At 31.7% G+C, this 27,964-nt stretch overlaps 1 protein-coding gene across 3 annotated transcripts; it reads left to right on the top strand.

Moving 5' to 3' along the window:
• The first annotated feature begins 14,288 nt into the window (after positions 1-14,288).
• Positions 14,289-17,362, top strand: LOC115712819 (mitogen-activated protein kinase 7). 3 transcript variants are annotated; one of them, XM_030641198.2, is made up of 4 exons: positions 14,289-14,385; positions 14,912-14,999; positions 15,698-16,125; positions 16,255-17,362. In XM_030641198.2, exons 3-4 carry the CDS (start codon positions 15,703-15,705, stop codon positions 16,945-16,947), a joined length of 1,116 nt encoding a protein of 371 aa, XP_030497058.1. In that variant the 5' UTR covers positions 14,289-14,385; positions 14,912-14,999; positions 15,698-15,702; the 3' UTR covers positions 16,948-17,362. The 3 variants fall into 3 exon arrangements, with proteins under 3 accessions (XP_030497058.1, XP_060970568.1, XP_030497059.1); XM_061114585.1 differs by having other exon boundaries at positions 14,289-14,389; XM_030641199.2 differs by lacking the exon at positions 14,289-14,385 and having other exon boundaries at positions 14,423-15,480.
• Positions 17,363-27,964: the final 10,602 nt, after the last annotated feature.

Genomic DNA, 27,964 nt, shown 5'->3' with positions numbered 1-27,964 from the left:
GTGTAACGCCCTTACATATATAAAATAAGATGTCATAAATAAACTGGCGTTAAGATACTAATGTTGCCTTTATTAAAAAAAATAATTTTCAAAATATGGGTACCCAGTTGAAAATAAAGTATTTCCACTTAGGGAAAAGTAATAGAAAATTTAAACGACAACATCCTCGATAAGTTTAATAAATTAAAAAAAAAACTTTCAGCGGAAGATGGCCAAGACCACACGCAGTTACATGATCACACGAGATACACCCCATGCTGCCCAGACTCAACTTGTCACCGAAAGCTTACAGGCTTACTTATCTGCCCATAGGGGGTAAATAAGGGGTGAGCTGCAAAGCCCAGTAAGGAAAAACAAAATACCATGTACCAGCATTCACACATCATAGCACAAACATATACATCAAACATAAAACAAACTAATCATAAGTATAGATAGAGGCAACCACACAAATACTGAAATACCACACACTCACACTCACAATCACACTCCAGCTTCCATACAAATCTGGAGTGTCTTACGTTCTTAACCAGAACGCAGTACCAATAACCAGTGCACCCTTACGTACACTGCCTCACTTACCACATCACCATACATGTGTGGTTTCCAACCACTTCCAAGTACCTGGAACATGATTAAACAACCATATACAATCCATCGACTAAACACTAATATTTCACCGAAACTATCACATTTCACAGTTTCAATACAATTTATTCAAGCAGTCATACTCTCAAACCATATAAAAAGCAAGTATAAAGTATAATTATTTTTTCTTACCTCAACTCCGCTGTAATTAACTCCTACGATACCTTCTAGGCCCTATAACAATTAGTGAAACCCTTAGTCCACCGATAAACTCAATATATTTATTATTCTTACTGTACAGCAAGTTTAGCCTAGAATTTGACTTATAAAACGTTTGAATTAGAAGTCCTACTGTTCACAAAGTTTTTAGTTAATTGAAAGACCTTTCTAACGGTATAAAAGATCATCAAAATCGGAGCTATAACCTAGGAGTTATGCATGTTTTCTCAAAACAGTTTCTTTAAAATCCTGGATCATGCCGATTTCTGAATACAGCCCAAAAATAAAAGTTTTAAAAATAGTTACACCCCGATCTAGACAATACTTTCTTCATAAAAAATGTAGCTATTTTTCTAAGCTTTAAAACGAGATAAAGATATTTTAAAATGGATCAAAAGTGAGAGAGATATTGAATTTTTACTGAAGACACTTTTTCTGAAATAAAACTTAAAACGAAATATCATAACCGAGTAAAGATACTAACTTTTGACTGGTAAGAACTCCGAATTAGGGAAAGGTTTCTTCAAAGAAAATATAGATTATTGAATTATCTTTCTAACAGTACAAGAATCGCTTGAAAATAATAGATATCGAGAGAGATATCACACTTTTACTATTACAATATCAAAAAGAAATTTTAAAAAAAAAACTATAATTCGACAGTCAGTGTAAAACATGAATTTTTTAACATCGAAATAATCAGAATTAGGAAAGAATTTCTTCATAAAAAAAATATAGATCATTAAATTATCTTTAAAACGGTACCTAGATCACTGAAAACAGACCTATGGGGAGAGAGATATGATAGTTTTATGGAAGCCTATTTCTCTGAAAACGAAAATAAAAACAACTACGAATTTTACCTGAAGATTTCGAAGACACGGAACGATAATCGGTTGATTGCTAACCCCGAAGCTCTTAAGATTAAAACAATTGATTTGGTTCAATAGAGAGGATAAAAAAAAAATTAAGAGATGGTGAGAATAAAGGAATACGATACTATCTGGCTGCTAGGGTTCTAGAGTATATACGTATATAACATATCGTATAATAGGTATAAATTTAAAAATAAAAAATCTAACTAATCAGATAAAATTATGCTGATTTAAATTTAAATTTTAAATTTTAAACTAACTAATCTAATGTTTCACTATTTATTTATCTCACTATTTAATATATATATATATTTTTTTCTAGTTACACACGCACAACAACAACAACAACAACAACAACAACAACAACAACAATAATAATAATAATAATAATAATAATAATAATAATAATAATAATAACAATATAATTGTATCACACTTAATATACCAAATACCAATATATGTATATAAACTGGATATTACATTCTACCCTCCTTAAAGGAAATTTCGTCCTCGAAATTAGACTTACCAAAAAGTTCGGGGTACTCTTCTTTCATGTCTCCCTCCATTTCCCACGTTGCCTCCCTTTCTGAACGGTTGCTCCACAGAACTTTTACTAGAGGAATACTTTTGGACCTTAACTCCTTCGTTCCTCTCTCTATAATGCGAACTGGTCGCACTTCATAACTCAAGTCCTGCTTTAGCTCCATTCTTTCATAGTTCAGCACGTGTGATGGATCCGACACGTATTTTCGTAGCATAGAAATATGGAACACATTATGCGTCTCAGCTAATACTGGTGGCAATGCCAGTCGATAAGCTACCTGTCCCACTCTGTCCAATATCTCAAAAGGACCTATAAATCTTGGACTTAGCTTTCCTCACTTTCCAAAACGCATAACCCCTTTCATAGGTGACACTCGAAGGAACACTTTATCACCCACTGCAAATTCCACATTCCGTCTCTTTGCGTCGGCATAACTTTTCTGGCGACTTTGTGCAGTTACCATTCTATTTCGAATCTTTTCTACCCCTTCAGTGGCCTCTCTTACTAGGTCTGGGCCTAAGTATCGCTTTTCGCCAACCTCATCCCAGTGTAGTGGTGATCGACACTTCCTCCCATACAACATTTCATAGGGTGCCATCCCTATTGTAGATTGATAGCTATTGTTGTACGAGAACTCCATTAGTGGCAAATAGTTGCTCCAGTTACTTGGGAAATCCAACGCACAAGCTCGTAGCATGTCTTCTAGTATTTGAATAGTTCGTTCCGATTGTCCATCAGTTTGAGGATGGAATGCTGTACTCAACTTCAGTTTTGTGCCCAAAGCACTTTGCACACTTTCCCAAAACTTAGAAGTAAAAACTGAACCTCTATCAGATACAATGGTCTTTGGGACTCCGTGTAGCCTTACAATTTCTTTTACATACAGTTCAGCATATTGCTCTGCATTGTAATTAGTGCGCACAGGCAGAAAATGTGCTGATTTAGTGAGTCTGTCGATAATCACCCAGATAGAATCCTGTTGTTTGCTGTTCTTCGGTAACCCTGTCACAAAATCCATAGCAATATCTTCCCATTTCCACTCAGGAATATCAAGAGATTGCAACAGCCCTGCAGGTCTCTGGTGTTCGGCCTTAACTTGCTGGCAGGTAAGACATTTTGCTACAAATTCTGCTATATCATTTTTCATACCCGGCCACCAATACCTACCTTTCAGATCATTGTACATTTTGGTTGATCCTGGGTGTAAAGAATAGGGTGTAGTGTGCGCCTCTTGTAAGATTTTTGATTGCAACTCCGCTTTCTTAGGTACACACACCCTTGCCTTGTATAGTAGAATACCCTCTTCATTAACTGAGAAGTCCGCGGCTTTCCCATTTTGTAGTTCGACCCGCTTCTTGATTAAAAACTCATCTTGGGCTTGTTCTTCTTTGATATTCTCTAATAAATTTGATTCAATTGTGAGGTGAGCTAGCTTTCCTGTTACTAACTCTATTCCAGATCTCTCAATTTCCTGTTGCAACGACACTTTTAATGCCCTTAACATTGATAAGATTGCATAGTTGCATCTGTTAAGTGCATCCGCCACTACATTAGCCTTTCCAGGATGGTACAGTATCTCACAATCGTAATCTTTTACCAGTTCCAACCACCGCCTCTGTCTCATGTTGAGCTCTTTCTGCGTAAAGAAGTATTTTAGGCTTTTGTGATCTGTGTATATTTCACACTTCTCTCCATAGAGGTAGTGCCTCCAGATTTTTAATGCAAAGACCACTGCTGCCAACTCTAAGTCATGAGTTGGGTACCTTGTCTCATACTCCTTTAGCTGCCTAGAGGCATAGGCTACCACCTTCTCATTCTGCATCAACACACAGCCGAGCCCTTGCTTTGATGCGTCGCAATATACTACAAATTTGTGTTTGTTAGTTGGAACACACAGGACGGGTGCTGTTATGAGTTTATCTTTCAATGTCTGAAAGCTTTCATCACATTTATCTGTCCATGCAAATTTTTGTTGCTTTCGAGTCAGATTCGTCAACGGTGTGGCTATTTTTGAGAACCCTTCAATGAATCTCCTATAATATCCAGCTAGTCCGAGAAAACTCCGAACCTCACTTGCGGTTTTTGGTTTTGGCCAGCTCTTCACTGCTTCAATTTTCGCAGGGTCCACCTCTACCCCATCTTTGGACACTATATGGCCTAGAAACGCCACTTTCTCCAACCAGAACTCACACTTTCTGAATTTGGCGTACAATTGGTGCTCTTTGAGTCTGCTTAGAGTTAGCCTTAAGTGCTCCTCGTGCTCTTCCATTGTCCTTGAATAAATGAGTATGTCATCAATGAATACCACCACAAACTTGTCAAGATATTCCTTGAATACTCTATTCATTAAATCCATGAAGGCTGCTGGGGCATTGGTTAACCCAAATGACATCACTAGAAATTCATAATGCCCATACCGTGTTCGAAATGCCGTCTTTGGTATATCTTCCTCTCGGACTTTCAATTGGTGGTACCCAGATCTCAAGTCGATCTTTGAGAAGACGATCGCCCCTTGTAACTGATCAAACAAATCATCGATGCGAGGCAAGGGATACCTGTTCTTTATAGTCACTTTGTTCAGCTCTCGATAGTCTATACACATCCGCATACTACCGTCCTTCTTCTTGACGAACAACACTGGCGCACCCCAAGGTGAGTAACTTGGTCTAATGAACCCCTTGTCTAAAAGATCTTGTAGTTGAGCCTTCAATTCCTTCAATTCATTGGGAGCCATGCGGTATGGAGCCCTCGAGATTGGTGCAGTGCCCAGTGCCAGCTCAATCACAAATTCTATCTCTCTATCTGGGGGTAGCCCTGGTAGGTCTTCCGGAAAAACTTCTTGGAATTCACATACTATGTGGACATTCTCTGGCTTGAGGGTGGTTTCTCTTGACTTTTCTACTATGCTGGTCAAGTATGCTTGACATCCCGCACGTGTCATCTTTTGTGCCTTCAGGGCTGTAACTAGCGGTAAGCTTGACTTGACTTTGATTCCTTCAAATATGAATGCCTCTCCAGATTCAGGGGTGAAAGTCACTGTCCTCTTTCGGCAGTCTATTGTTGCTCCATGTCGTGATAGCCAATCCATACCCAAGATAAGATCGTAATCCCTCATCTCCAGCTCTATCAGATCTCCACTAAGTTCCTTGTCTGCAATCCTTATTGGCGCATCCCGCACTCCTCTAGATGATATCATAACCTCGCCCGAGGGCAACTCCGTCATGAACTTATAACTAAAGTTTACATACGGTAGTTCTAACTTATCTATCATCTTTAAAGCAATAAATGAGTGCGTAGCTCCAGAATCAAATAAAACAGTACATAGTTTTCCAGAGATAGAAATCTGACCTGCAACCACAGTGTTACTAGTCTCAGCCTCCCCTCTGGTTAGTGCAAATACTCGAGCTGGGACAAGTTTGTCATCCTTGAGTTGATCACCCTTTTGTGGACAGTCCTTCTTATAGTGGCCTGGTTGCCCACACTTGTAACAAGTCTTGCCTTTCAGTCGACATTCTCCCGGATGCTTACGACCACATGTTGGGCATAGGGGGTACTCCACATATGGCTTCTTCCCTTTGTAGTTATTGGACCCTATCTTGTTTCTCTTGTCGGCTTCGTTGTGTTGGTTACTTGGCAGTTTTCTTTTGTTATCACCACCTCCATTACTGGCCTTTCTGGCCTCCCACCTTGCTGTATTGTCTTTCTGTATACGACTTTCACACAACTCAGCTTCTAGGGCTTTTTCCAGTACCTCAGCATACGTGGTTGCCCTTATTCCTGACATCGCTATGTCCCGACTTATTCGGGAGTCGAGCCCTTCAGTAAAACGATGAATCCTCAAAAACTCAGTAGGAACCAGATCTGTGGCAAACTTTGCTAATCTGTCAAATTGGCGAGCATACTCTGTAACTGTAGACTTACCCTGCCTCAGGTTCGTGAACTCATTAACTCTAGCTGAGCGTATTGCTTCACTGTAGTATTTTTTGTTAAAAACTTGTACAAAGTCAGCCCAGGTCATTGCGGCCACATCCCGTGTTTGTTTAATAACATCCCACCAGATGCGGGCATCCTTTTTCAATAAACTAGCAGCACAAGCTACACTATCTCCGTTACCGAGCCGCATGTACTCAACAATACCTTCCACTGTTCTTAACCATTCCTCAGCTTCCATTGGATCTGAGCCCCCTTCAAAATTTGGTGGGTGTTGCTTGCGGAACCTTTCATATATTGGTTCCCATCGACCCTCCGGCACAGGCATGTATTGCACCGGCAAAAATCGATGTTGTCCTTGATTGGATTGTTCCTGACGGTTGTGAGCCTCTTCATCTCGCTTCCTAATTTTTTCACTGAGACGAGCAACTTCTTGCGCCAAATCTTCTTGTTGTGGTGGCACCACTACAGGGGCGTTTTGGTGTTCTTGACCAACTACCCCAGCAGGGACTTCGTGGTTGCCCCCACCTTGACCTGGTTGTTGTCCATTTACAGGGGCATTTTGATTCTCCTGGATCACCGCCTCGGCAGGGACATGCTGGTTTCCCCTGCCTCGACCGCGAGCACTTCCTCGCCCTCGACCTCTAGCTCGGTCTCTTACAGCCGCTCTTTCATTCAACCGGGTTGATCTTCTGGGTTCACCGTTTTCCATCAAATCCCTTAACTTGTTCTTCAAAAGAAAGGAGATGGTATCGATAAGAAAAATAACCAAAGATGTATCTCGCTCAAAAAGGAAATATCTATACACTAAATTATATAAACTAAAAAAAACGTAAATCATCAAGCAACAATTCACCATGTAAAATAAATAAATAAATAAATAATCTTCACTCATATAAAAAAAAAATTACACTAATAAGAAAATTGTTTGAGTTATACTAAAATTCTAACTCCGAAGAATCAGTTAATTATTTCGATTAACCATACCCTAAACTTGTAGCTAACTAAAGGAAAATTAAAAGATAAAGACTAAACCAAATTTAACATATAAGACATAACATATATAAAGCATACATACTTGATGACAAGTTGATCCTTTGCAGCGATGGTGTGTATGTCGCGTGAATTCAAGATCAATGTAACTGTGGCTCTGGTACCATTTGTAACGCCCTTACATATATAAAATAAGATGCCATAAATAAACTGGCGTTAAGATACTAATGTTGCCTTTATTAAAAAAAAACAATTTTCAAAACATGGGTACCCAGTTGAAAATAAAGTATTTCCACTTAGGGAAAAGTAATAGAAAATTTAAACGACAACATCCTCGATAAGTTTAATAAATTTAAAAAAAAAACTTTCAGCGGAAGATGGCCAAGACCACACGCAGTTACATGATCACACGAGATACACCCCATGCTGCCCAGACTCAACTTGTCACCGAAAGCTTACAGGCTTACTTATCTGCACATAGGGGGTAAATAAGGGGTGAGCTGCAAAGCCCAGTAAGGAAAAACAAAATACCATGTACCAGCATTCACACATCATAGCACAAACATATACATCAAACATACAACAAACTAATCATAAGTATAGATAGAGGCAACCACACAAATACTGAAATACCACACACTCACACTCACAATCACACTCCAGCTTCCATACAAATCTGGAGTGTCTTACGTTCTTAACCAGAACGCAGTACCAATAACCAGTGCACCCTTACGTACACTGCCTCACTTACCACATCACCATACATGTGTGGTTTCCAACCACTTCCAAGTACCTGGAACATGATTAAACAACCATATACAATCCATCGACAAAACACTAATATTTCACCGAAACTATCACATTTCACAGTTTCAATACAATTTATTCAAGCAGTCATACTCTCAAACCATATAAAAAGCAAGTATAAAGTATAATTATTTTTCCTTACCTCAACTCCGCTGTAATTAACTCCTACAATACCTTCTAGGCCCTATAACAATTAGTGAAACCCTTAGTCCACCGATAAACTCAATATATTTATTATTCTTACTGTACAGCAAGTTTAGCCTAGAATTTGACTTATAAAACGTTTGAATTAGAAGTCCTACTGTTCACAAAGTTTTTAGTTAATTGAAAGACCTTTCTAACGGTATAAAGATCATCAAAATCGGAGCTATAACCTAAGAGTTATGCATGTTTTCTCAAAACAGTTTCTTTAAAATCCTGGATCATGCCGATTTCTGAATACAGCCCAAAAATAAAAGTTTTAAAAATAGTTACACCCCGATCTAGACAATACTTTCTTCATAAAAAATGTAGCTATTTTTCTAAGCTTTAAAACGAGATAAAGATATTTTAAAATGGATCAAAAGTGAGAGAGATATTGAATTTTTACTGAAGACACTTTTTCTGAAATAAAACTTAAAACGAAATATCATAACCGAGTAAAGATACTAACTTTTGACTGGTAAGAACTCCGAATTAGGGAAAGGTTTCTTCAAAGAAAATATGGATTATTGAATTATCTTTCTAACAGTACAAGAATCGCTTGAAAATAATAGATATCGAGAGAGATATCACACTTTTACTATGACAATATCAAAAAGAAATTTAAAAAAAACTATAATTCGACAGTCAGTGTAAAACATGAATTTTTTAACATCGAAATAATCAGAATTAGGAAAGAATTTCTTCATAAAAAAATATAGATCATTAAATTATCTTTAAAACGGTACCTAGATCACTGAAAACAGACATATGGGGAGAGAGATATGATAGTTTTATGGAAGCCTATTTCTCTGAAAACGAAAATAAAAACAACTACGAATTTTACCTGAAGATTTCGAAGACACGGAACGATGATCGGTTGATTGCTAACCCCGAAGCTCTTAAGATTAAAACAATTGATTTGATTCAATAGAGAGGATAAAAAAAAAATGAGAGATGGTGAGAATAAAGGAATATGATACTATCTGGCTGCTAGGGTTCTAGAGTATATACGTATATAAACTATCGTATAATAGGTATAAATTTAAAAATAAAAAATCTAACTAATCAGATAAAATTATGCTGATTTAAATTTAAATTTTAAATTTTAAACTAACTAATCTAATGTTTCACTATTTATTTATCTCACTATTTAATATATATATATATACTAGTAAAAAGTTACGTGCGAGGCACGTACACTAAATTTTATGCTAGGTATTTTTTATTATATTTAAAGGTAATACACTTAAAAATGTTTATCTCATCTTGGTTCAACCCAATTTTATGTTGTTCCCATAGGATTGTGTGTTAGATATGAGCTTAGAAGAATAGTATTCGTTAGAATGGGTGCCAGCAATGGCGGTGCTGATGTGAGTTTTATCTTCTGAAAAAAATCTAGCTACTCCGACATTACAATTACACCTAGCCTTTCAAAATGAGCATCATCAAAAATTCAAGGATTATAAATTGAAAAGGATATCTTGTTACTTTTGGTGTGCCCAACAAACTCTCTAACGGATGACATTATATTTCGCATATCCCAAAGCTGTTTAAAAGTAAAACAATATAGCAAGGGAATAGAAGACTTACTCAAATTAATAATTACTTGAGCAACAAAGGATAACTCGCTAATAGAACACTGAATATTACACCCAAATAAACAAAAAGTGAGGAATCGCAGCAGAGAGGCCATGAATCACAGCATAGAAGATGAGGCAATAATTCAATAGCAATATAGGGTTTGAGGGTTTGAGATTTAGAAAAAGAAATTATAAATGATTATCCTAAATAATCACGATTGGTTACTCATCCTTTTGGGGTTAGTTATTTTATTGAGAATTTTCAGAGATTGTGTTTCCGGTTAGGTTTATACGATTAAAATTTAAAAGTAATATTAATGTATTTAAAAATTAATATTAAAATACATCTTCATAAAAAAAATTATTATTTTTGAATAGAAAATTATTTTAAAAAAAAGTTACCCATAAATTTCTCATAAACCCGATTAAAATTTAAAAGTAATATTAATTTATTTAAAAATTAATATTAAAATACATCTTAATAAAAAAAAATATATAATTTTTGAATAAAAAATTATTTTAAAAAAAAATTATCCATGAATTTCTCATAAACGCAAGAATTCAGTTATATAGACACACTTTATATAGAATAGATATATTTTCTAGTTACACACGCACAACAACAACAACAACAAAAATAATAATAATAATAATAATAATAATAATAATAATAATAATAATAATAATAATAATAATAATAATATAATTGTATCACACTTAATATACCAAATACCAATATATATATATAAACTGAATATTACATTATGATATTGTTTGAACTCGATCAATGGCCAAGTTCTAATCTCTTCAACATTAATTTAGAAGTTTCATTTGTAGATTTAATTTTGCTCAACAATAATTCTATTATTGAATAATGCTCACTGCATAAAATGACTTTCCATAGATTTTCTCTTTTATAATAATGCTTTTTTTTTTCTTTCTTAAACATTTGAGTAATGAATTATTAAAGCTTTTTTATTACATGCCTTTGGTTACCAATCAAGAGGGAAGAAAAAAAGAAAGAAAGACTACCCACATAATTAGAGCACAAACAATGTGACTATATATTACATATATAGTGCCAAAAATAAATTATGGGCCATTACCCAAATTTAAAAAATCGTCCTAGTTATTATGACCTAAATGCTAAAGTCTTTTAAGCCATCTTTGCATGTTTGGTGCATGAATTATAAATCTTTTTCTATTCTTTTCCAATAATAATAACAAAACAAAAAGAGACACATAATATAAAAGAAAACATATATAGGCATTGTGACAACAAACAATAATGAAAACCTATTTAAGGGGTTACTATTATATAAATTATAATATTACTATAGTATATGACATAAAATATATACTTTATATTTATGTATTAATGATGATAATGATGATGGCCAAAAAGAGAAATCCCACACGCCAAAATTGAGCTTAATTAATTATAAGTAAACTATAAGTATAGAAGCAAGTTATGTATAAAGCTACCGGCTAAAGTCCTTTTCGGCCACCACCACCACCGGCGACCGCCACCACTACTTTCCACGTGTACACATCTCTTGCTTAAGAGGTTGAGAAAAAAAAAAGGAGAAATTAAATTATAAATTAGAAAGTAAGAAAAGAAAAAGAAAAGTGCATTTTGTGGGGAATGTTTCTTTTGGAAGATAATTATTATTAATATATATATAAATGTAAAATATCAGAATTAATAGAGAGAGTGTAGTTTGAATTCAACACAACATTGTTTGTGGAGAAAGCAAAGGCATATATACATGATATGATGAGGTTTGGTTTTATTTATATATATTATTTAGTTAATATCTTCACTCAACTAATAACTATATCTTCTCTTCTTAATTTCGTTATCAAAGTCCACTCTTTCATTTCATATATATATATATCATATATATAATATATGCATGTATGTATGTTATGGTCACAACTCACAACAGCTAGCTAGCTCTTCAAACCTGGCTTAATTATTATCTAAGCCGTTAGTTAATATAATTACATATTATATATATCACCGACTTTATAATAGAATCATAAATAATAACACTATATATATATATTGTGATCAGTACTGTTTTCACTGTTGAAACACAGTGTTTTAATTTGTGTGGATGTGAACCACACCACACCATTGACCTTTTTATTTTATTTAAGAGAGGTTCCTACTTCTGCCTACTTCATATTATTCTCAATTAATTCAATTTAGAATCGTGATTTTTTAGAATTCTAATAATAAAATATAAATATTTTTGTAAATTGAAGCAATAATTGTACATATTCAAATAGAAAAATAACACATGATTTTCATTTTTTTTGTGGTTTGTTATGGGGAAGTTTTATGGAATGGTTGGAGTTATAGTGAGTTTATTGTGAGTCAAAAGTGAAATGTTGGATTGGTAAACTACCTATATATATGTGTGTTTAAATTGACATTTTAATATTATAAATGGCTGTTGAATTTTGTCTCTACATATTTGATTTTCTTAAGTAAAAAATTTTGGAAAAATTTTTAAAAATACTTTTTTTTATGTTTTATTTATAATTTTACGGTCTAAATTTTTAATTATAAAAATACTCTTGTAAAATTTTAAAACTATAAAAATATACTTTGTTCAACAAAAAGTAAAAAAACTAAAAAATAAGGTAAAATCAACTTCACAACAAATATAAATCAACTATAAAATAAACAAAAAATATCTCATAACAATATAATTATAATACAACTATAAATAAACTATAAAATAACTAGAAAAACAGTTCATTATTTTAACTGAATATGTATTTTTTGTAAATAAAAAAGTTCAAAAAGAAAAAAATAATTTTTTTTTGTATTGATATATTTTTGTAATTTTTTTAAATTTTTGGTTTATTATGTAAATTTTTTTAAAATTTAGTTTTTTGGGTTAAGATCTTGTCAAAAGAAAAAAAAAATGCACCATAAGGTCGGTCAATTAGGACTATTAAGTTATGGTCATTCAAAATCTTTTTTTTTTTTTTTGAACAAAAATAAATATATATAAAAAAAATTACAGACTAGTTAGACCTGTTAGAAAAAGTGATACTCTGTTTTGTTGATCAATATTGACCATTTCCATGAAATTATGAATACATTTGATTAGATAACAAACTTTTTTAATAAGGTAGTCAATCTTTTACTATTTATTCCTCTTTTTATTTATTTTATTTTCTAAATTAATGCCCCCTTCTCTATGAATTTCATTACATAAACAACAAACAAAGCAAAAAATAATTATTCTTATGGATATTTATAGCACTAAAATGGGTTTAATCTTTATTAAATGTTTCACAAAAATCTTTAGTTGTAGATCACAACGATCGATGTAGTGTTTTAGTGTATATTTTATAAGAATATTACTTTCTTTAATTAAGTTTATCACTTTCTTTAGACACTTTTAATTCTTTTTGTTTTTGAAAAAAAAAACATGACTTTTTGAAATATTCAGTGCCAATCCAAAACAAAAATAGTATGAGAAAGGACACAATGGGATAGTATAAGAATATTTATTATTGTTTGTTGTTTTGTAGGACCAAAAGGGTAACTTTCCCAAAGGTATGGGGCATTATTGGTGTGACAATGAAAAAAAGAGGAGGAAATAATAAATAGAGCTTTTCATTATAAAAAATATTCTACATAAAGATTTTAATTTATTTTTATTTAGTTGCAAATTTAAATAACTTCTAAATTAGAAAATAATAAATCCATTTTAGAGTAATTGATGAAAATTTTACATTTTCTATTGTAGTGTCATTTTACAAAATAATTTAATTACAAAAAGAGTTATTATATTATATTAGCATTATATGGTGCACAATACTACATGTATAGTGACTTCAAAAATTTAAGTTACTATATTTTTTTTTAATATAATTAAGCTCAAAAAATTTCTTACGGAAGATATAAATATCATTAATAATACTACAACTATTAGAAAAAAAATCATAGCATAATTCTTACATATTCTACTTTTAAAATAAATGAAACAATATTATTAGACTCCTAGTACTACTAAGGTGTCATTTTGTGAAACTCAATTGATACTTATAACAATATGACACATTGAGTGCTCTTTTTAATATTTTCAATTTAAATATCACTAATATTAATTAGGAGAATTTTCAAAAATTTTAAGTTTTATTTACAATTTTACTATTTAAATTTGTATTTACAAAAATGTATTTATAAAATTATAAAAATATAAAAATATATTTTTTCTAGTAAAAAGTAAAAAAATAACTAAAAAAACAACAAAAAAATCAATCTTATAACCATTACTATAAATTAAATATAAATAAATTATAAAACAATTAAAAAATAATGAAAATCAATCTCACCATATAATTATAAATAAAATATAAAAAAACAATTTATTATTTTTACTAAAAATATATTTTTATAAATAAAAATCTTTAAAAAATTAAAAAAAAATCATATTAACTTATTTTTTTAATAATTTATTTAAAAATTTTAGTTTATTATATAAATTCTTCTTTAAATTAAATCAATCTAAATATAACCAAACAACCCTTAAATGTTATTCCTCTAATAAATATTTTAGGAAAGTGTTATGGATAAAGTTGGGTGAGTGGTACATTGAGTTAGGCAAAGAAAAAAAGGAAAGAAGATGAAGAAGAAGAAGTAAGTAAGCCGAGACCTAAGCTAAAGCTTCATTCACCACACTCAACTCAACAGCTCACCTCACCATCTGTTTTGTACATGTGTATATCTATATATCTATATCATATTTTAGCTTTGGTTTCCATATTTTTCTTAAACTTGTTTGATAGTGCTTCATTTCCAAGCAATCAATGACGAAAGAAAGAAACAAATTAATATATATTTTAAAAAGTAATTATTTTTATTTTTAAAATTTTAATTTTTATTTAAAACCCAAAAAAGAAAAGAAGAGAAAGAAAAGAATCCATAGCTGTCGTTTCTGTATATTTGGGGTAGCTTACGAAGCCGTGTGGGTAGTGTCATGGGTGGGTTTGGCTCATGATCTCCTGCCCCATTCTCCCCAAACCCGTTTCCATTTTTCTCATTTTAAGTATTGGGTTTTCTTAAAGTTTGTATCTTTAATGGTGGGTATCGCCTAAGTTTTTTTCTGTTCAAGACGATTTGAAGGATTCATTAAGCTTTTTTCTTTCGTGATCTGATTGCACAGACCTGTTTCAGATAAAGGATATTGATGAAATTTGCCTTCTATTATCTCAGATTTTTCTGATTATTCATGTTGGTTGTCAATTATTGAGGTTAGTCTCTTTCTCTTTCTTTTTTCCTTTTTGGGGTTTCTGCAAAAATTTATTTTTTCTTTTCTTTTAATTGGAGGGTGAAAGTACTGAGCTTTATTTTTGGAAAGATGGGTTTTGCTTGGTTTTGTTTTTGAAGGAATCTTTTACTTGGAACAGAGTAAAAGTTTGATTCTTGGCTTAATTTTGAGAATAAGGAGAAGAATTAAGGAGTTGTAAGAATCTAGAGGAAAAGATTGTTGTTTTGTTGAGGTTCAATAAATTAGCTTTGTGTGTGAACTGAATTTGAGAGGTTTTTTAAGGAAGAGGATTAAGTATATGAGAGGGTGGTCATAAGTGAACAAAGTGAGGAAAAGGAGAGAGAGAAGTCTAAGGGAAAAAGGCATAAAAGTGGGAATTTTACTATTTAAAAAAAGAGGGGAGAAGAAAGTGTAGAGAATAACCTTACAGGGAGAAGATCATAACCCAGAAGTAGAATTGGCAAGTAAGGATTGATTCTAAAGTCTTAACAGCACATCTTTTATATACTCTGTACATTCCTCTTAACTTTTTCTTAGTTTTAACTCATTGTATAACTGGGTTGTGTTGCTCATAGTTTAATAAGCTTTGAACAAGTGTATGTTGTAAAACTTATGTTGTTGTAATTATTTTTCTTGTGATTTAATCTTAAATGGGTGTTGATTGATTTTGGTGATTTGTAGGGAAAATGGCAACTTTGGTTGATCCCCCTAATGGAGTTAGGCAACAAGGAAAGCATTACTACTCAATGTGGCAAACTTTGTTTGAGATTGACACCAAGTATGTTCCTATCAAACCAATAGGGAGAGGTGCCTATGGCGTGGTGTGCTCGTCGATCAATAGGGAAACGAACGAGAAAGTTGCAATTAAGAAGATCAACAACGTGTTTGAGAACCGCGTAGATGCCCTGAGGACTCTGAGGGAGTTGAAGCTTCTTAGGCATATTCGACATGAGAATGTGATTGCTTTAAAGGATGTTATGATGCCTATTCATAGAGCAACTTTCAAAGATGTTTATCTGGTTTATGAGCTCATGGATACTGACCTCCATCAAATTATTAAGTCCTCACAACCGCTTTCTAGTGATCACTGCAAATACTTTTTATTTCAGGTACAAGATTGAATATCAAGTTTATACTATATATATGCCTGTGTGTTTTACAGTTCTTTTAAGTACTGTTTCCAGTGGATTGATGCAATTTTCAGTGCCATTACTTATGAATGTTTCACTGTTGTGCAGTTGCTTCGTGGGCTCAAGTATCTTCACTCTGCAAACATTCTTCACCGAGACTTGAAGCCCGGGAACCTCCTTGTCAATGCTAATTGTGACCTAAAGATATGCGATTTTGGTCTAGCGAGAACCAGTAGAGGAAATGGGCAATTCATGACAGAATATGTTGTGACTCGCTGGTATCGTGCACCCGAGCTACTTCTCTGTTGTGACAACTATGGAACATCCATTGATGTCTGGTCTGTAGGATGCATATTTGCTGAAATCCTTGGTAGAAAACCAATCTTTCCCGGAACTGAATGCCTCAACCAGCTTAAACTAATCATCAATGTTCTTGGCAGCCAGCGTGAAACAGATATCGAGTTTATTGATAATCCAAAGGCCAGAAAGTTCATAAAATCCCTGCCTTATTCTAGGGGGACACATTTTTCCAGGCTATATCCCCATGCTGATCCATTAGCAATAGATTTGCTAGAGAGAATGCTTGTGTTTGATCCAACAAAGAGGATCACTGTTACAGAAGCACTTCAACACCCTTACATGTCAGGACTATACGATTCGAGACGAAACCCTCCTGCCCAGGTACCAATCAGCCTTGATATAGATGAGAATTTGATGGAACCAATGATAAGGGAAATGATGTGGAGTGAAATGCTTCATTACCATCCTGAAGCTGCTTCTGTCAATAGTATCAATATATGAGTCAAAAAATGCCTCTCTTTCATTAAAAAAAAAAAAAACCTTTTCTTTTTCTTGACTTAAATTGAGAGCTTTTGGAACCAGCAGTACCCTAGTACTATCTATCTACTATATTATTTTTCTATGAAGAACTACTACTGATGCTACTTGTTCAGCATTTGAATTTTTAACACCATGATTCTACATTCAAAGATTTGGTTTTTAACAACTACTTTGGTAGTTTGAGATCTTTGCATTGCATAGCAACCATGGTTATCTTGTAAGGTGTAAATATAATTATGCTAGTTACTTATAATTATGAGACTATATCTATATATGACTTTGTTATTCTACTCTGTTATGTAGTTTTATTTTGAGGCTTTATTATTTCCCTTGAAGAAGAACCAAAGGAGTGTAATAAATTTGGTTTTTTTTGTTCTTTTGTTTGTTTTGTTTTTATTGTTGTTGTTATTTTGGTACGATAAATGATATGAGTATCTGTCAACAAATTAAACCCATTAATTAATTAATTTTTATACATAGTGACTTGACAATGAGTGAGTTCTAATTTAAGTAAATGTGATTGGTTTAAAAAATATTTGGGTGTAATTATTAATTTGTGGGTGCTCATATTTTGACTCTTAGTATTTGTAAATTGTAATGATGTGTGGATTTTTCTTTGGTTTGGGTTTGAGAACTATTGTAATGAAACTTCAAAATTGGATAGTGATATTGTAAAACATGCTTTTATGATATTGAGTAAAATTTATATTACACCCTTGAGAGTATCGTTTCCATATATTTTTTTATCAATATCACAAGACATTTTTAGTCTAATATTTGTTTACGATTATATATATTGTAATTATTTATAAATTTTAAATAATTTATAATACTAAAAATAGATATTCGATATTATAAAATATTCAAAAAAAAAAAATTTAAATTTACAGTTAGTTCTTAAAAATTATAACACACGTTATCATTAAAAAAATTAAATGAAAAATTTTTAGGTTTATTATAAATTTTTAATTTATATATTACATAATATTATAAGAAACTTGATTAATTTTGACAAGCCCCACTGAATGGTAGCTGAGGTGTACCACACTGGATAAGAAGGAACAAATATAATGGATAATAAAGATCCCATGTGAATATTCTTCAATCTCTCTCTCTCTCTCATAGTACTTATTTTGTACTCTTATCATAAAAAGAACATAAAAAAATGTCCTTTTCTTTTCCATGTTAATAATTTGCAAATTGTTGTCTTCAATCCTCATTGATTAGGCCTTGTTATCCATGGACAACAACATGGCATATGTTGACTGGGCCTTTGGTGGGCTAAAATTGGGCCTATATAGATACCATACCCACTAACTTTTCTTTCTCTAAAAGAAGAAATTATTTTATGGAATTTTATAGAGAAAAATATTTTATGGAATTTTATAGAGAAAATTACACTCTATACCTTTTTTATATTGTTTTTTTTTTTTTTTTTTTAATTTTTACCTTCTTTTATAAAATTTATTATTTTTACTTCTTTTTTTAAATATTGTACCAATTTTGTCTCAATCACTTCAGTATACTCTCCATGTGACTCTCTTATGTCAGGGGTATTTTGGGTAAAAAGAAGTATGTTTCAATTAAATATAAAATTAGAAGTAAATTTGATTAATTGATTAATAAAAGTGGTATTTTTCAACATACCCCAATTTTATACTACTTGTGTAAAAATATAATTTTACAAAAAAAAAAATTAATTTTATGGGAATATTTTAATAAAAAGATTAAATATATGAAAACCCAAATAATCTGATGGACTTAGGATAACCAGAGGGGTAACGAAGTACTCTTATAATAATTAGAGGGATAACAAGTCACATTATACAATTTTTCCCATATTGTTTAACTTTCTTTTTTTAAAATAAATAAATAAATAAAAATTTATCATAACATTATATTTTGATAATAAGCCATATTCTTACAAATTTATACCTTAAAACCATACAAATAAAAATTCTTTCTTTATTAAAAGGGCAGCTATGTGTGTGAAAAATGATACATCCCCTAAAAATTGAGTTCTCTTGAAATTGATGGGGCACACAATCTAGGTTTCGGGGAAATCGAGCATTGGCCCCAATTTTTTTTTTGAAGAAAATGAATTTATTATTAATTTTTGGAGAATCACTTGTATTCTATTTTTTAATTTTATTTTTTATTTTAACGGTTTGAGTTGCTCCCGTTGTTGCTCTAGTAGGTATTATGTAGGTTGCTAAGTAGATTTGGGTTGCGATTTACTTTGTCCCGTTGGTTGCTATAAGAGTTACTATGTAAATTTATGTAAAAATACAAAAATATATATATTTTAAAATGTAAAAATAAAAAAAAATTCTTTATTTTCTCTTCCAATTATTTCTATTTCTTTTAAAATTTTAAATATCTCGCCCATCATTTGAAATTTTTTGTCTTAGTCCTCCGGGTGCAAAACCATTATGGAAAACTTAAAAATATCACTTAAAACTATGTGTAAAATTAAAAATTAATACATTATTTTGGTTCATCTAAATTATCACAGTAATGAAAATTGACATAACGTCCTTGCTTCAAACTTCTATTAGGCCTTTACACCTACTGAATGATGGCTCTTATACACGAGTACGTCACTCTGGCTGCTTCCTAGAATGACGACTGACTCTACAAACCAACACGGGTACTTCCAGCGTACTTTGTCCTCACTCGCACAGTTCTTGTGAAAAATTTCCAGGAGGTCACCCATCTAAAATTACCTCAAGTTAAGTACGCTTAACCATGGAGTTCTGTCGTGATGGGCTACCGAAAAATAATATGCACCTTGTTGATATAGGTAGTACCAATTAATCCAGTTAAGCCCTCTTCAACTGTGTAGTCCCATACTTAAACAATTTCGGAATCATCACACTTGACCTTCCCCAAGCAATGTGGAATTGCACAACTTACCTGGTATTTCCCCTTACGGATCATGGGACTACTGACTGTCCCAATCACCTTCCCTTACGGGGTCCAACGTCCTCGTCGACCACACTTTCGGTTGGGTCAAGGCTTTGATACCATTTGTAATGTTCCCGCTTCAAGCCTCCATCGATCCCTTACACCCACAGAATGATGGCTCTTATACACGAGTGCGTCACTCTGGCTGCTTCCTAGAATGACGACTGACCCTACAAGCCAACACGAGTATTTCTAGCGTGCTTTGTCCCCACTCGCACACTTCCTGTGAAAACTTTCCAGGAGGTCACTCATCCTAAAATTACTCCAGCTCAAGCACACTTAACTGTGGAGTTCTTTCGTGATGGGCTACCGAAAAACAAGATGCACCTTGTTGATATAGGTAGTGCCAACCAATCCATTTAAGCCATCTTCAACTGTGTAGGTTCAATTGTGTAGTCTCATACCTACACAATCTCAGAATCATCACACTTGACCTTTTCCAGGTGATGTGAGATTGCACAGCTTATCCAGTATTTTCCCTTACGAATCACGGGACTACTGACTATCACAATGTACATGACAAAGAGAAATTTTACTTAATATGAATACTATAAGTTAAAATTGATAACTTAAATTTAAGTTACCTAATATTAGTGAAATAGGCCAATTTTTTATGTATACCCTAAAATATCCCTTCATTTCAAAACTTTTTGCCCTCTCTCTCTCTCTCTCTCTCTCTCTCTCTCTCTCTCTCTCTCTCTCTCTCTCTCTCTCTCTCTCTCTCTCTCTCTCTCTCTCTCTCTCTCTCTCTCTCTCTCTCTCTCTCTCTCTCTCATTGGTTCTCACCTAACTCCACCACCGAAACCCCGATTACACTGATCGAGACCACCGCAAACATTCAGACCACCCACCGTCGAACCTCAATCCCTCTCCTATTGTCCCAGTCCCTTCTTCAACCGCAAATGAAGAGACCACCACCACAAACAGATATTGGAGTTTTTTTAAACCTCTGCCACCCACAAACGTAGAGACCACCACCACAAACAGACATTGGAGTTTTTTTTTTTTTAAAAAAAAAAAATCTCTACCACCCACGAATGGAGAGACCACCACGAGCCATAACCCTAAAAATCCGAACAATGTCGAAGGTATGATTTCTTATAAAAAAAAAATTATTGATTATGAGTATTTTTTGTGTAAAATCATAGTTAAAAATAGTATTGTGCTATGTGCAATGTTTGATCAGGTAATTTGTTTGGCAAAACTGGTTGTAAAATCTGATAATGTGGGTAAGAGTTATCTCTTTAAAACTCGTGTTTTAAATTTATTAAAAGAACATTTGGAAGTAACTGATACTACATATTTTTATCTAGACCTAAATGATTTAGAATTTGAATTTTATATGTGCTTTGTTTAAGACAATAACAGAGTCTGTATTGACAAAATCAGAAAAAAATTACAGTTTTATAAATATTGGGTACTTATACCGCTTACAAACTTAAAATTTTGGGTACTTATGCCGTTATTTACCCTATATAATATAGTCATGTTTGGAGTATTGGACTACTGAATACTAATCTATGTTTGGCATTTTATTTTATGGTTGAATGATTGGATAAAATTCTAATGGTCTAGTCCATTTATATTTTATATATCATTACCTTGAAATGTTAACTAATAAATTAAATTATAAAAATGACATTATTTTTAATTTTAAAAATTATAAATATGTTTTGTGTAATTTTTTTTTAAATATTCTTTTTGAGTTGAATTTTATAACATACAATATATACATGAACTAAAATTTGATAAATGCTGTGTATCATTTTAATATTATTTAATTTCTATTTTTTATTATATATTAATCAATTTATTTAGTTATAAATATTTTATTTTTATTAAATATCTTATATTAGTATATATTATTTTTATTAGTATATATATTCTTTTATATTTAATTCTTTTATCTATAATATTAACATAATTCAATCTAATCTTAACAAATAGTTCAATCCAATCTAATTGGGTCCTGTATACTAAAGAAATTGTCTTATATATTTATAAATATTTATATAGAAATTGTGATAAGATCCAAATTTGGAGAGTGAGGAAGTTTCTCAATGTATTGACTGTCGACCAACTTATATATACATGCATGCATTTGCTCAAACTATACAAGCCATTTTTAAAGTTGGGGAATCTTTACTATTTAAAAATGGGTGTGTATTTATTTGGTACTCTATATTTTATTAAATTATACATAAATTTCATATTTATATATATATATTTTTTTTTGAAAAAAAAATCTATTATTATAACTTAAAGAGTGTCATTTACAACAACAGAAAAAATAGTAGGAAGAGTTTCTTCTAACTAAATACAATATATTATCCAACACTAAAATTTGTTTAACTAATTCATGAGCCACTTCGAAGCACAATGTACATAAGAAATTTGATTAATAAAATTCAATTAACACTAAAAAAAATTTTACTTTCACAACAAAAGTTGTGACTAAAAGAAAAAATTGTGACTAATTATAAATTATTATTCTTATGCTGTGACTAAAGGGTCTGTGACTAAATGTATTAATCACAAAAATTACAATTTATTGTGACTAAATGTGTTTTAAGTCACAATACTTGTTGTGACTAAAACTAAATTAGTGACAACTTGTAACTAAATACTAAGTTTTAGTCACAAGTAAATTTTTGTTGTGACTAAAAAAAAGTCACATTTAATCACAAAAAAATTATGTTGTGACTAAAAAGTTGTCACTAAAAGTAACCGTTTTTTATAGTATAATTTAATTACTAAATAATTACATGTAAATGGAAGAATTTAGTTAAATTGATAAAATTTTATTTATCTAACTTAAATTTAATACTAAATATATATAATTTCAAAATATATATACAAGTGATATTATAGATAAGCATTCTTGAAAATACACAGGATAAATTTATTTTTTTATATAAAATACGAGGCATTAGATAAGGATATAGCGGACCCAATGAAGGATTAGTGTGGGCTTAAGCCCATGTTGAAAAAAAATATTTCTTTTACTTCTTAATTAAAAAAAAATCTTTTAATTATTTTAATTGCCCACTACAAATGTGCAATAAAATGGGAGATCAATAGTTGAATAATAGTTTGACAGTATATCTCAAAAAGGATGTATTCAATGCTATTGACAACGAGCTTATTATTTATCGTTTTGAAAACATGAAAACTCGTCGATGACAACTCTAAAGATATGAGCTCAAAAATTGATATATTTGCTAAATTTTTAGAATATTGAGTATGTTATATATTTTGAACATCGTTTTAGATTGTTTTTTTTTTTATGATTAGAAGATTTTTAGTGCTTGATATTTAATATCTTTTTAGTTGGGAATTGAAATATTGAATTGTATTTTTTTTTTTTATATTTACTTGTTCTTTTGAAATATTTTTATATGAAAAAAATTTACGTCCATCTTCTAATTAAATTCTGGGTCCGTCACTCTTTTAGATTATGGTTAATTATGGGACCTAGATAATATTAGAGCACATGATAAATTAATATTGACATATATATGTCTATATATTAAATATAATTGAGATTGTGATCGATCATAGATTTGAATATATGCTTTTTCTTTTGGTTAATTTGTTTGCCTTTCATCGAGTTTACTTTTTCTTCTTTAAAATATTATGTTAATGAACAACTTGGGTTGATTGTGACACCATATGGGCAATGAGAAATGTATTTGGAAATATATATATATATTTATATATTATATATACATAAGTAAATATATTTTCCTATTTAATTTGGAATAATAATATAAGAGTTGAAACCCTACATCATTACTTTTTAATCTCAACTCTTTTTATTGTATTTCCACGTCGGCATGCACTAACAAAGACCTTCCCTCTTATGAAAAAAAAAAAACCAATAAAGGAAACAAAAATTTGAGTGATCAATTTGAACCAATAGTACATGGTTACTTCATTCGAGGGTACGTATTATATAAATTATATATATATATGTTCAAATATAAATAAATATTCACAGTTATGTCGAATATTTTTGTAATAAATTTATATAATAACTTTTGTATTAGATTGGATTATAAACAGCATCGATCATTGGAAGCTCAAAAAAACAAATTACAAACAAAATTTAGTATATAAATTATGTATATAATGTGATGTAATTAATAGAAAGAGGGGAATTAAGAAAATGGTTAGTACTTTTCACTTTAGCTTAATGGGTGGGGAAGAAGTTACTAATTTTAAAAGCATGCATTTATATATACATATGAATAGATGAGCAAATATATGTATATAGAAAAAAGTTGGAAAGATGAAAGTGATGAAGAGAAGATGATTTAAGTAAACATAAAGTTAATTTTGGTGTAGTGATGACTTTAGAGATAGAGGATAGAGATATTGTTTCTTTCTTATACTTTTGGGTGCAGACATAGAAAAAGGTCACCAACCCACTACAATGGTAATAAAAAAAAAAAACAGGGGAACAACCATGTCATTTTGGTCCAACCTTGTTCTACAAAACCTATATCTATAATGGGACACTGATCATACTTTTGCTTATTTTTGGTAGAACCATTATTTTTGTTTTCATCAAATGAGTGAGAAACTACTATGAGGTAAATACTATTATTTTAGGTGTTGTATTTTGTAAAATTATCAATTAGAATTTTTTTTTTCTTGTTTAACATTTATTTTGTTAAATGATAATTTAGATCTGTATTTTTTTTAAAATAATATAATCTATACTATGAGCTTAATTATCATCAAAATAAAATTAAATAATAAAATGATTTGAAGGTGTTATTGCCATGACGAAAATTGAATTTAGTGTTTTATTTTGTACCATTTTAAAAAATATAAACTTACCCCATCCCTCAATTTTCTATATATAAATTTTTAAAAAATACATTTTGCCCAATAAAATTAATATATTTATATATATTTTTTTCATTTGTATCCTTACATATTTTCATTTTTATCCTTATAAATTTCATATTGTTTTTATTATTTTCTTACATAATTTTATTTTATTCCATGCAATTTTATGTTTTTCCCTATAAAACTTGTTCTTTTTATTTTTATCATCACATAATTATTTTTTTCTCCATAAAAATTATAATTTTTTTTTTATTAATAACCAAAAATAATTTTTTTACCCCCACTAAGGAATGTGGTTGGCTCCGAGGGCGAAATATTTGTACCCGAAAATCCAACCACCTGAGAAATCCAATTGACCGAAACTAAAAAAAAACCCAAAAAATAGGTTGTAAAAATTATAGGGCGAGTTCAGGTGATGAAACCCAGTTATCAAGTGGGTTCAGATTTGAGAATTAGACAGTTTCAGAACTCGGGTTGCACCCGGACTCACCCGAAACCCACCTACACTATTAATTAATTTTCTAACCTAATACCTACCCTTCATCCCAACTCGAAAAATCTCAAATAAAAAGAACCCTAATCCCTTTTCCCTCTTCCCTTCCCTTCGTCCACCGTAGTCTCTTCCTCTTTCTCTAACCTTCTTGTTGGTGGCCCAGCTAGCCACGCATGACGTCGACCTGACCACCAACGGCCTCCGCCCATCTAAGGTATGTTTTTGTGATTCTTTCTTTCTTCTTCTTCTTTTTTTCATCTGCTCATCTCTCTCTCTCTCTCTCTCTCTCTCTCTCTCTCTCTCATTTTTGTTTTTTTTATTTGTTTTTTTTTTCTGATCGTCTTCGAGGTCCAGGTCCTTCCGAGCTCCGCCATCACTCCAGCATCGACACGATCGACGCACCACCACTTTAGCTCCAGCGTGCAATGTAAAAGATGACATTTTTTAACAAAAAATAAAAAATAAAAAAAAAGCTATTTTCTTGGCCCAGCCCAACTTGAAACTCGATCCTTACCTACTCGAACCCGTCCCAACCCGTGCCATGAGCTACCTAGACCCAAAACCTGACAACCCATACTACCCCACGGGCGAGTTTGGTACACACTTCCCGCACATTTGAAACTTGAACCCGAATAACTCAAAATCTGTAAAACCCACACTACTAAAAAAACCTAAAATTCTTGACGGTTTTACACTGTCAGGTAAAGAATTCCTAATGGTCTATACAACGTTTGCCTATATGAGCATCGCGAATACTGGGTAGAATAGACAATGGTAAAAATAGACCGGGGAAAAAAACTTCCGACGATTGAAAATTGTCAGTTATAGTCGATACTATAGGCTACGGTTTAAAATCGTCAGCTATACTATAGGCCTAATATATAAAACCGTGGCCTATAGTATAGTCGATGGTTTTAAGCCGTCGCTATAGTGGATTTCCAAAAAAAAAATCACTGTCTTCATCCTCCTTGAAACTAAGATGTGAGTTTCTTTGACATTAAGAGCCCCAAAGAGTCGAGATTTGAGTTACGGTTCTGCCAAAATCACAATCTCCGAGATCTTAGACGATCTTTGAAATACAAAAATCTCAAAAATACATAAATCCTAAAATAAAAATAATAATAAAGAAGTTACGAGAAAGAGTGGACGAGAGAGAGAAGACTGACCAGTGCTTGTGGTGGCTCGTGGTCGTACATTTGTCTTCGGACGAGAGAGAGAGAGAGAGAGAGAGAGAGAGAGAGAGAGAGAGAGAGAGAGAGAGAGAGAGAGAGAGAGAGAGAGAGAGAGAGAGAGGAGTGACGATGGTGCTCGTGGCCGATCGTGGTGGATCTTAAATGGGCTTTCGTCTATATTGGAGCTTGTGGTGGAGCTCGTGAAAGAGAAAGAGAGAGCGAGAGATGAGAGAGAGAGAGAGAGTTTGAAATTATATAAATTTAAAAATTTTCAAATCTAAAAACGTGTTATATTAGATCGAGAGAAAACGTGTTATTTAAAAAAAAAATGTGAACTAATTACCGACAGTTAAAAATCATGTTCTATAATTGCGCGCGACAAATCTTTTGAGTATAAGGGTTGTGGTTCTGGTTCGTGATGCCAATGGACGAATTGTTGTTGCATTTTCTATGCGCTCTTTAACGGTGTTTCCAACCTCATAAGGTGGAAGCCAAAACTTTGTTCTATAGTTGCAAATGTAAGTAAAAAAAATAACATTTGCAAAAACAAAATGAATAATCCTTAGAAAAGTAAGAAAAAATAAGTATAATTTTAACTATTTTGTGTAAAAATTTCGCAAACCCGATAAACAAATTTTAAGATTAATTATATGGCTTCTACTAATAGTATAAATTAAATGTAGGAGTAGGAGAGACTAAAAACACAAACTATATTTTATAGCATTAAAAAGAAAATGACATAAACAATAAAATAAGTAAAAAAAATGAAGAAATAAACAAGAATGGATCACATGCATGTAGAATCACATTTCCATGTATTTTATCTCTCGACCTTTTTCTTCGTTTGTTTGTTTACCCAAAAATGTTAAAATATTTAATATTAAAAAAAATTAGCTGGCGAGTGGTAATATGGGGCGGTGGGCGGGGCCTGATGAGATCTGATGATCTTAATTTTATTTTATTATTTTCTGAAAATTAAATATTAAAAATTTGGGACCAGTTTTCAGAGCTGTCAGATAAATGCCACGTGGTTAAATTGTACGGCTGATATTTAACAATATACAGTCACTTCCGGTACAAGTGTTAGGACACACCTGACTATTTTCCACACCACAACTAACTTTTTTCCCACCGCTTTCTTATGCTTATTTTCTCGGGAAACAAACAAATCAGTTATTGTCAGACTTGTTCATCTCCATTATAGATTTTTTTTTTTTTCTTCTTATTCTTATTAATGAGTGAGTGAGTGAGTGTGTAGTGTACCCTCACTTACATCATTAACCTATCAGTTTACCTCTTTTGCTTACATTATTTCCTAAAAAAAAGAACTCAACTTCTCTTTCTATATAAATATATTTGCATATATAGAATTAGCAATGCATCATTACTAAGCTTTCTTTGTATCCAATCCACTAGTTTCCCCTTCTTTTGAATAAAAATAAAGATTCTTTTTTTTCTTTTCTTTTTGTAAAAATAGATATATTACGTG

The sequence above is a fragment of the Cannabis sativa genome, chromosome 4 (genome assembly GCF_029168945.1).
Source record: "Cannabis sativa cultivar Pink pepper isolate KNU-18-1 chromosome 4, ASM2916894v1, whole genome shotgun sequence".
Taxonomy (NCBI): domain Eukaryota; kingdom Viridiplantae; phylum Streptophyta; class Magnoliopsida; order Rosales; family Cannabaceae; genus Cannabis; species Cannabis sativa.
This window is presented reverse-complemented; position numbering and strand designations above follow the sequence as displayed.